The 10,758-nt window shown below is 29.0% G+C and overlaps 1 protein-coding gene across 3 annotated transcripts in view; it reads right to left on the bottom strand.

Moving 5' to 3' along the window:
• Nucleotides 1-10,124, bottom strand: part of LOC111685417 — a 28,107-nt gene extending 17,983 nt beyond the window's left edge. The window contains exons 1-2 of one of the 3 annotated variants that reach the window (XM_046955561.1): nt 10,072-10,124; nt 9,948-10,002 (exon numbers count right to left, since the gene is read on the bottom strand). In XM_046955561.1, coding sequence (XP_046811517.1) covers nt 9,948-10,002; nt 10,072-10,095 — 79 coding nt within the window. In that variant the 5' untranslated portion in view covers nt 10,096-10,124. Of the gene's footprint in view, nt 1-603; nt 740-821; nt 904-7,501; nt 7,611-7,670; nt 7,849-9,947; nt 10,003-10,071 lie in introns of those variants that run through there. The other 2 variants (XM_046955556.1, XM_046955555.1) reach the window with 2 other exon arrangements.
• Between the last annotated feature and the right edge of the window lie 634 nt (nt 10,125-10,758).

The raw sequence follows: 10,758 nt of genomic DNA, 5'->3' as shown, positions 1-10,758 counted from the left end.
GTCTATAGTCTAGTATATACTCTAGTCTATACTCTCGTCTATTGTCTAGTCTATAGTCTAGTCTATAGTCTAGTCTATAGTCTAGTCTATAGTCTAGTCTATAGTCTAGTCTATAGTCTAGTCTATTGTCTAGTCTATAGCCTATTGTCTAGTCTATAGTCTTGTATATAGGCTAGACTATAGACTAGTCTATACTAGTCTATAGTCTAGTCTCGTTAGTTTAGTTTAAAGTTTACTCTATAGTCAAGTCTATTGTATATTCCCATACAAAAGTCTTTAATCTAATCTATATGCTAATTTATAGTTTAGTCGTAGTCTAGTCAAGAAGCTAGTCTATAGATTAGTCCACAGTCTAGTATTATGTTTCATTATTTTGTAATAAGAAGACAATTCGAAGACAAAAACATTATTCAACAATTAAATGGTAAAAAAAGTTTACAAATCATACAACCAATTTTACATACCGCTAAGTTAATGGTAGGTGATCTATCCTGCATAAACATATGTATACTAATAAGAATTTCAAATAAGTAAATTTAACTATTACTAACGAGATTAATTAGTTCCTCATTCTAAAACAAATTTAAGCAAAAAAAAACTCACCCCCTACAGTAGTTTCTGTGACTCTAGCTGGTGTTGTTAATGTAGGCGGATCAATACGAATGCGTCTAATTACCCGTCTTTCGGTACGCGGTGGGGATTCTCCTTTTAAATTACGACACGTTATAATACATAAAACCTTTAAAACGCATTTTAAATTATCAAAATTAGAAATGAAAAAGTTTTCATTTAAATTATAACGATTAGAAGAAAAAACTTACTCTAATAATAACACAGATTATGAGGATCACTATGAAAATAATAATACCCGAAGCAATATCCATTTTAATATATATTTTTCGAAATTTGTTTCTTTTTTTATAATTAATTATTCGTTCGTTTTTCGTAAAACACTTTTAACTAATTTTTTGTGTATAACTAAACATTACGCACTAGCAATTGTGTTAATAATTTTTTAAAATATAAAATTTTCTTTTTTTTAACTTAAAGAAATAATTGATAAAATAAATATAAGAATATGTATAATATTGGCGAAACGTTATAAATAATAAACGACATATAACATTTGCTTTATTCATTTAACAAAAAAACACAAACTTCCCAAAGCCCCCAAAATAATTATCAGTTTTTTCTTTTCATAGATTACAATACTTTGACAAAATAAACAGTTATAACTTAAATAAATAAATAAATTGTGTGTTTTATTACTATTTGTTTTACAATACTTTGGTACTTTTTTCGCTAATGCAATTAACTAATATAAACGATAATATAGCAAATTGTAAAAAGAATAGTTCAAAAAACTGTGGATCTCCTTATTATACCCGCTTTCGAAGAGGTCGTGTGGTATACTGATATTGTCACTTCGTTTGCAACAATTTCAAATATTGATCGTATTCCCAAAAGACATAAATGTGTGTTGTAAGTATTTATTAAAATCTAACTAACTAACTAACTAACTAACTAACTAACTAACTATCTAACTAACTAACTCACAAACTGACTAACTATCGAACGAACTAACTATCTAAATGATTTGACATTTAAAATAGATATTTAAATATATAAAATATGTATATTTTAATTACAACAAAATCGGACTAACCGTTCGGGAGTGACATCTATATATTATAGAGTGACAATATCTATTTCACTGAACTCCCGATAATTATTTAGAATAAAATAGAAATTCGCTAAATTGTTTAAAAAACTTTAAAACTAATTTGAGTAACACTTAGTCATAGCAAAATTTTGGCAATTCATTTTGCGCGACAACTAGTGACAAATGTTTCATAAAACTCAATTGACATATTGGATAAATGAACGTCATTTCTCATAAGTTTATGTATGTATATAATTTCTATTCCGTAAATAAACCAATCAATCAAGTATTTCGTCAATCTAAAATTATTCTTAAATCAATATTGTTGCTACCTCAAACTTTTACTAATAACCAATTCAAAATGAACATCGTATGTTATAGCAAAACCATAAAATGCTGCTGCGTTCATTGTGAATTGGGAAATTATTCTCTAGATCGGCTTTTAGTAACAATTTTAAGAAAAAAGTTCTTGAGACTGTTTTGCTAGCGGACAACATTAATGGTATAATCATGGACTTGTCGGTAATTCTTGAATTGTGAGAATGTACAGGGAATCTGAATAAACTAAAGTACATTTATTTCATCCTTCGAGAATTATTGATTTAGGTTCTATATCGAACAACAAACCAAGGCTCCATAGACAGAAGGGACACACTGCACCAGTTCAGCAATATCTGAGTCAACTCCAAAACATAACCAACCAACAAAAGATAAATGTATCTATAACACATGACCCATCAATCAACTTTGTCAGGTTAGCTGAGTCTTCAGTCCATAAGGACTTTTGAAAATAACAAACGATCAACGTAAGAGCAAGTTTAGGTCTCCTTGGATGAAAAATTTTCGATTTCGCTGCTTAATCTTAAAAAAAAAATATTTTGTAATTATATTGTTATTTTTATAACAATTTTCCATAAAAGATGGTTGTCAAAAGTGTAGGGTCAATTATTGTCCGATCGTCTCCATTAATATCAACAGTGTTATCATATACAGTATTGTCAATTTAAATTTTTTTTGAAATATCAATTGCGCGGAAAATGCGTTTTAACGATTAGTCTAAAGTATAGGCTATGGACTAGACACTGAACAGTATAAAAAACAGTAGAAAAAAACAAGCATATACTCTACACTAGGCTTTATACTAATCTTAAGATTATAATATAGAAATGTCTATAGTGTAGTAAACAATCAATCCAATAGTCTAGTCTATAGTTCAGCACATAGACTAATCTATATTCGACTCTATAGAAACGTATGTATGTACAAATTTCCTATAGAAGATGGTTGTAAGAAGTCTAACCTATAAAATCTATTCAATAGTCTAGTCTATAGTCTAGTCTATAGTCTAGTCTATAGTCTAGTCTATAGTCTAGTCTATAGCCTAGTCTATAGTCTAGTCTATAGTCTAGTCTATAGTCTAGTCTATAGTCTAGTCTATAGTCTAGTCTATAGTCTAGTCTATAGTCTAGTCTATGGTCTAGTCTATAGTCTAGTCTATAGTCTAGTCTAGTCTATAGTCTATTTATATTTTGAATATGTTTTTTTGAAATGAAAATTGTATTAACCACGAATAAGATGTTACCCTAAATGTAGACAAATTTTGCAATTGAATATAATGTTTTTTATATAAAAATCGTACTAGTATCTATACTGTAGTCTAGTCTTTAGTCTAGTCTATAGTTTAGTCTATAGTACGATTTTTATATAAAAAACATTACATTCAATTGCAAAATTTCTCTACATTTAGGGTAACATCTTATTCGTGGTTAATACAATTTTCATTTCAAAACAAGTAAAAAAGTATAGTCGGGCATGGCCGACCCTACACCATGAGTATATTTTTAAAATTTTTACTTTTTATAAAATGTATATTTTTTGTAAAGAAACTTTTATGTTGAATATTACCATAATTCCAAAATATTTAAGCCATTTATTGATAAAAAACTAAAATTTCTAAATGAAAATATTTAAGCCATTTATTGATAAAAAACTAAAATTTCTAAATGAGGCGTTACATAGGTCAAATATGGGCCGATCCTCGGTAAATTTGGGTAAAGGATATATTTCTAAATAACAGTTAGTTTTGTTGAGTTTCATTGCGATACAAATGGTTACAAGTCAATTTTAGACGTTTAAGTCATTTTTTGAAGGGGGGTTTGTATGGGGGCTAGGGTCAAATAAAGGCCGATCCTTTCGAAAATCTGCAAAATCATTTATACTTATATTTGTGCCAATTTTAGAGAGATAGCAGAATATTTGACGTAATTATAGCATAAAAAGTTCAAATCGGGAGGTACGGTTGTATGGGGGCTAGGTGAAATAATGGACCGATTTCAACCATTTTCAATAGGCTTCGTCCTTGTGCTAAAAACATGCTTGGTCTAAATTTCGTCAAATTATCTTGAAAATTGCGGCCTGTACCTTGCGCACAAGGTTTACATGGACAGCCAGCCAGCCGGACAGACGGACGGACGGACATGTCTTAATCGACTCAAAAAATGATTTTGAATCGATCGGTATACTTTAAGGTGGGTATTGGACCAATATTTTTGTATGTTACAAACATCAGCACAAACGTATAATACCCTCCCCACTATAGTGGTGTAGGGTATAAAAACATTATGTTCAAAATATAAATAAAATTGTTAAACATCAAATGAAGTACGTGTCTATATCTCACTATTATTTATTGCGTTTTTTTTCTTTGTGTAAAATTGTTATTGTAGTACCATATTTGTTTTCTTTGTGGTCGCAAATCGCAATGACCTTTCTTATGTTTTGGGGCACTTCCAAAATGTTTTATTATTATGTTGTATTGTAATGTTTTTTTTCGTTTTATGCGTATTTTATTCAATTTTAAATTAAATTACTATCTTTACAATTTGTTTAATTATATTTGTTAATAATTTTTGTTACAGTCTTATAATATATAAGATTTTCTTTAAAACTTGTGCTCTATAATTTTTTTTATTTTTATTTGAAGACTAATTTACAGTTTAGTTTTAACAATAATATATAAATTAGGTCAAATTTTCATTCCAAGAAAATTTAGTGTTGACAGTACTGTTTAACTATTAACGTCTAACTTGTAATAACAAGATTAAAATGAGAGATTTTCAGTTTTTTTTTTTTTTTTTTTAAATTGAAAACTTAATTTGTCATGACTTTTTTTTCAATTTTTGCCACCAAATTTTTTTGAGGAGAAAGGGGAATCAAGCCAATTTCAGAATCATCTAAGTATCTCATTATGTATATTTGGCATTATCGGCCAATACAAGTCATTTCCGGTCAAGGCTTTCTGTGATGGTTACTACTTCAGCGCAGTGATCTCATAAAGAGAAGATTGCACTTTAGACAGTTAGTTAGTTAGTTAGTTAGTTAGTTAGTTAGATAGTTAGTTAGTTAGTTAGTTAGTTAGTTAGTTAGTTAGTTAGTTAGTTAGTTAGTTAGTTAGTTAGTTAGTTAGTTAGTTAGTTAGTTAGTTAGTTAGTTAGTTAGTTAGTTAGTTAGTTAGTTAGTTAGTTAGTTAGTTAGTTAGTTAGTTAGTTAGTTAGTAAGTAAGTTAGTTAGTTACTTAGTTAGTCAGTTCTTTACTTACTTATTAGTAGTTATTAGTAGCTTCTCAATTTTTAAAACAAATTTCTCTAAGTGTTCGAGTGTAAAAATTTAACAGTCACACATTCATATTTATATTATCGAATTCTCCATTATTCTGACGTTTTTTGGGATTGTCTCTTATTTTTATTATCTACCAATAGTAAACAAACAAAAAAAGCGTTTAGTGAAGCTATCTTATTAGGAAATTTAATAGTTAATTTGTTATTATTAATATTGTTTACTTTTTTCCTGTAGATAATAAGTTTGAAATGTCTCTAAAATCAACTTGTATTTACCAATAAACGATAAGATTACTGGGCCAAGTTATTGCAAAAAAAATTTAAAAAAATCGATTAAAATTCTAGTCTTTCTTAAATTTTTTCCATGTACAAATGTTTGTTCAGTGTTTTAGAAATTCGTTGTAAAAGGAAAATTTCAAAAATATTAAAAAAAGGAAATTAATTAAAAGTAAAAAAAAAAATTGTAATATTCCCAACAAAAAATTATATAAAATGGTTTTGTCTATGTTTTATTTTATATTCATAATATTGGGTTTGGCTTTGGTCGTAAGGGTAAGATTTAATCTAAATTAATAAGATTGAAAGTGTGTTTAATTGGAATGTTTTTACCAATTGCTACAGATATTTATTACTCTTTTGTGCTCTAATCCCAGAAGTGATGTAGATCATTTAACTAGTAAGTCATTTTTTAATATTTATTAATAACAAATCAGTAATATAATTTTAAAACTGTTTATTTTGTGCTAAAAATTTTGGGGAAATTTTGCGTTGTTTTGTTTAAGATAATAGGTTCTTTCATAGTCAGGGTTCGGCATTATATTTACGCTTTTATACACAACAGCAGATCACTATTTCAATTTATGTTAAACAGAGTTACAAGCATGACCGGAACATCCTTTCACGGCTGTAATGGAACGGTGGTAGGTTATATATACTTTCCATGCACGACCTTAAAAAAATATCAGAGTAGAAGGAAGAAGAGGAAAAGAAAGAGGGAGAATAGATCAAAATAGTAAGACCTCTAAAACTAATCAAGACTGATATAGAACTGAACTAGAACTGAAATAGACCTGAACTAGAACTGAACTAGAACTGAACTAGAACTGAAATAGAACTGAACTAGAACTGAACTAGAACTGAAATAGAACTGAACTAGAACTGAACTAGAACTGAACTAGATAGTCTAGTCTATAGTCTAGTCTATAGTCTAGTCTATAGTCTAGTCTATAGTCTAGTCTATAGTCTAGTCTATAGTCTAGTCTATAGTCTAGTCTATAGTCTAGTCTATAGTCTAGTCTATAGTCTAGTCTATAGTCTAGTCTATAGTCTAGTCTATAGTTTAGTCTATAGTATGGTCCATAGTCTAGTCTATAGTATGGTCCATAGTCTAGTCTATAGTCTAATCTAATGTCTATAGTTTACCTTCTGGTCTACAGTCTGGTCTCCAATCCAGTTTATAGTCCAAAATCTAGTCTATAGTATTCTTTATAGTCTAATCTATATTCTAATCTGTCCTATTTTACAATAATATTCCCTCTGCCTCTAAGTTTACTACAACTTCTTTCTTTGATGTGAGTTTGTGTTTTGGTCAATTCCCAGCATAATGCTGTATTCAGGGACTCAATTTGCAAAAACTTTCCTCAAAAGTATTACGACATCAAATACGCAGCATCAATGATCAAAGTTCAGTCTCTGTGAAACAGATAAAATACCATTATCTGTTTCATGTTAACATACCCGTTAGCGGAATAGCAGTATTTCTTCAGATTTGATATAGTATATATCCTTCATTTAACAAAATGTTAATACAATAAAAATGCTCTCTACGCTTTGGTGGTCTACGTAATAAAAATATTCTGTATTTGGTTTAAGATCTTTAAGATAAAAAATAACATCATCATACTTCTTCAGCATTATATATTTATGTGAATTTCACAAATATTTAACCAAAAAAAAAAAAAATAGCGAACACTACAAAGTAAATATTTAATTTTCAACTAAATATTTAATTTTGTTTTCAAAAAATCTTTCGGCAAAATAAACAAACGTAAAATAATCAGTTGACTCAGTTAAGTTATCTTTATAATGATGCACAATTCATGTAAGATCAAATAAATATACATATATACAAATAATGAGATCTCTGTAATAAATGTTTGCTAAATTTCTTAAGAATTTCAGTTTAATACTATCGTTATTTTGAACCCCCTTCTAAACATACCTGTGCCCGGCAGACAATGACGATTGTAGTATAATTCATCCCGCGTAGCATTAAAATTATTATCTTGATCATTCGAACGAGAACTAAACGAGAATCCCTTATAAATAATCTATAAGGAATAAATTTTGGAGATTTAGTAGATATCTTTTGGAATTTCTCAAACACTTACGATAAATAATAATATCATCAGAAATATCAGATAGACTATATCGCTGATAAGCATTTTCACTTCTTTACGAATTATTATTTAATTCAAGTAATTAATTAGTATTTAATACAAAATATTATTATTATTTATATTAAAAAAAGATTTGTTTTAATTAAAGACGACACAAAATAATGCAGCTTTACTATTAAAGCGACTGAATATTATCTTAAAAAAATACATACAGACGCCTTTAGTTCATTCGAAAAAAAAGAATAATAATATTATTAAGATGTTATCTTATCACTTTGAATACTTATTTAGTTAATACGAGCAAAAGCAAAAAAGCTTTCTAACTGTTGTCGATCTCTACGCAACAATGCAAAAGCTTAATAACGTAAACGTTAACGTAAACTGAACGAGCTAACGGGTTTGTTGAGAAAAAAAATTTTATATAGTTAGGTTAAGATTAGTATGTTCAGTTCTAGTTCAGTTCTAGTTCAGTTCTAGTTCAGTTCTAGTTCATTTCTAGTTCAGTTCTAGTTCAGTTCTAGTTCAGTTCTAGTTCTGTTCTAGTTCAGTTCTAGTTCAGTTCTAGTTCAGTTCTAGTTCAGTTTTAGTTCAGTTCTAGTTCAGTTCTAGTTCAGTTCTAGTTCAGTTCTAGTTCAGTTCTAGTTCAGTTCTAGTTCAGTTCTAGTTCAGTTCTAGTTCAGTTCTAGTTCAGTTCTAGTTCAGTTCTAGTTCAGTTCTAGTTCAGTTCTAGTTCAGTTCTAGTTCAGTTCTAGTTCAGTTCTAGTTCAGTTCTAGTTCAGTTCTAGTTCAGTTCTAGTTCAGTTCTAGTTCAGTTCTAGTTCAGTTCTAGTTCAGTTCTAGTTCAGTTCTAGTTCAGTTCTAGTTCAGTTCTAGTTCAGTTCTAGTTCAGTTCTAGTTCAGTTCTAGTTCAGTTCTAGTTCAGTTCTAGTTTCAGTTCTAGTTCAGTTCTAGTTCAGTTCTAGTTCAGTTCTAGTTCAGTTTTGTACAGTTCTAGTTCAGTTTTAGTCAGTTCTAGTTCAGTTCTAGTTCAGTTCTAGTTCAGTTCTAGTTCAGTTCTAGTTCAGTTCTTTTTTCAGTTCTAGTTTCAGTTCTAGTTCATTTTTTCTATTCTAGTTCTAGTTCAGTTCTAGTTCGTTCTAGTTCAGTTATAGTTCAGTTCTAGTTCAGTTCTAGTTCAGTTCTAGTTCAGTTCTAGTTTCAGTTCTAGTTCAGTTCTAGTTCAGTTCTAGTTCAGTTCCAGTTCAGTTCTAGATCAGTTCTAGTTCAGTTCTAGTTCAGTTCTAGTTCAGTTCTAGTTCAGTTCTAGTTCAGTTCTAGTTCAGTTCTAGTTTAGTTCTAGTTCACTTCTAGTTCAGTTCTAGTTCAGTTCTAGTTCAGTTCTAGTTCAGTTCTAGTTCAGTTCTAGTTCAGTTCTAGTTCAGTTCTAGTTCAGTTCTAGTTCAGTTCTAGTTCAGTTCTAGTTCAGTTCTAGTTCAAGTTCTAGTTCAGTTCTAGTTCAGTTCTAGTTCAGTTCTAGTTCAGTTCTAGTTCAGTTCTAGTCAGTTCTAGTTCAGTTCTAGTTCAGTTCTAGTTCAGTTCTAGTTCAGTTCTAGTTCAGTTCTAGTTCAGTTCTAGTTCAGTTCTAGTTTAGTTCTAGTTCAGTTCTAGTTCAGTTCTAGTTCAGTTCTAGTTCAGTTCTAGTTCAGTTCTAGTTCAGTTCTAGTTCAGTTCTAGTTCAGTTCTAGTTCAGTTCTAGTTCAGTTCTAGTTCAGTTCTAGTTCAGTTCTAGTTCAGTTCTAGTTCAGTTCTAGTTCAGTTCTATTTCAGTTCTAGTTCAGTTCTAGTTCAGTTCTATTTCAGTTCTAGTTCAGTTCTAGTTCAGTTCTAGTTCAGGTCTATTTCAGTTCTAGTTCAGTTCTATATCAGTCTTGATTAGTTTTAGAGGTCTTACTATTTTGATCTATTCTCCCTCTTTCTTTTCCTCTTCTTCCTTCTACTCTGATATTTTTTTAAGGTCGTGCATGGAAAGTATATATAACCTACCACCGTTCCATTACAGCCGTGAAAGGATGTTCCGGTCATGCTTGTAACTCTGTTTAACATAAATTGAAATAGTGATCTGCTGTTGTGTATAAAAGCGTAAATATAATGCCGAACCCTGACTATGAAAGAACCTATTATCTTAAACAAAACAACGCAAAAATTTCCCCAAAATTTTTAGCACAAAATAAACAGTTTTTAAAATTATATTACTGATTTGTTATTAATAAATATTAAAAAAAGACTTACTAGTTAAATGATCTACATCACTTCTGGGATTAGAGCACAAAAGAGTAATAAATATCTGTAGCATTTGGTAAAAACATTCCAATTAAACACACTTTCAATCTTATTAATTTAGATTAAATCTTACCCTTACGACCAAAGCCAAACCCATATTTATGAATATAAAATAAAAATAGACCAAAACCATTTTATATAATTTTTTGTTGGGAATATTACAATTTTTTTTTTTACTTTTAATTAATTTCCTTTTTTTAATAGATTTTTGAAATTTTCCTTTTACAACGAATTTCTAAAAACACTGAACAAACATTTGTACATGGAAAAATTTAAGAAAGACTAGAATTTTAATCGATTTTTTTAATTTTTTTTGCAATAACTTGGCCCAGTAATCTTATCGTTTATTGGTAAATACAAGTTGATTTTAGAGACATTTCAAACTTATTATCTACAGAAAAAAGTAAACAATATTAATAATAACAAATTAACTATTAAATTTCCTAATAAGATAGCTTCACTAAACGCTTTTTTGTTTGTTTACTATTGGTAGATAATAAAAATAAGAGACAATCCCAAAAAACGTCAGAATAATGGAGAATTCGATAATAAAAAGATGAATGTGTGACTGTTAAATTTTTTACACTCGAACACTTAGAGAAATTTGTTTTAAAATTGAGAAGCTACTAATAACTACTAATAAGTAAGTAAAGAACTGACTAACTAAGTAACTAACTAACTTACTTACTAACTAACTAACTAAACTAAACTAACTAACTAACTAACTAACTAACTAACTAACTAACTAACTAACTAAACT

The sequence above is a fragment of the Lucilia cuprina genome, chromosome 6, assembly GCF_022045245.1.
Source record: "Lucilia cuprina isolate Lc7/37 chromosome 6, ASM2204524v1, whole genome shotgun sequence".
NCBI lineage: Eukaryota > Metazoa > Arthropoda > Insecta > Diptera > Calliphoridae > Lucilia > Lucilia cuprina.
The sequence above is the reverse complement of the archived record's forward strand: the minus strand, read 5'-3'. Positions and strand labels throughout refer to the sequence as shown.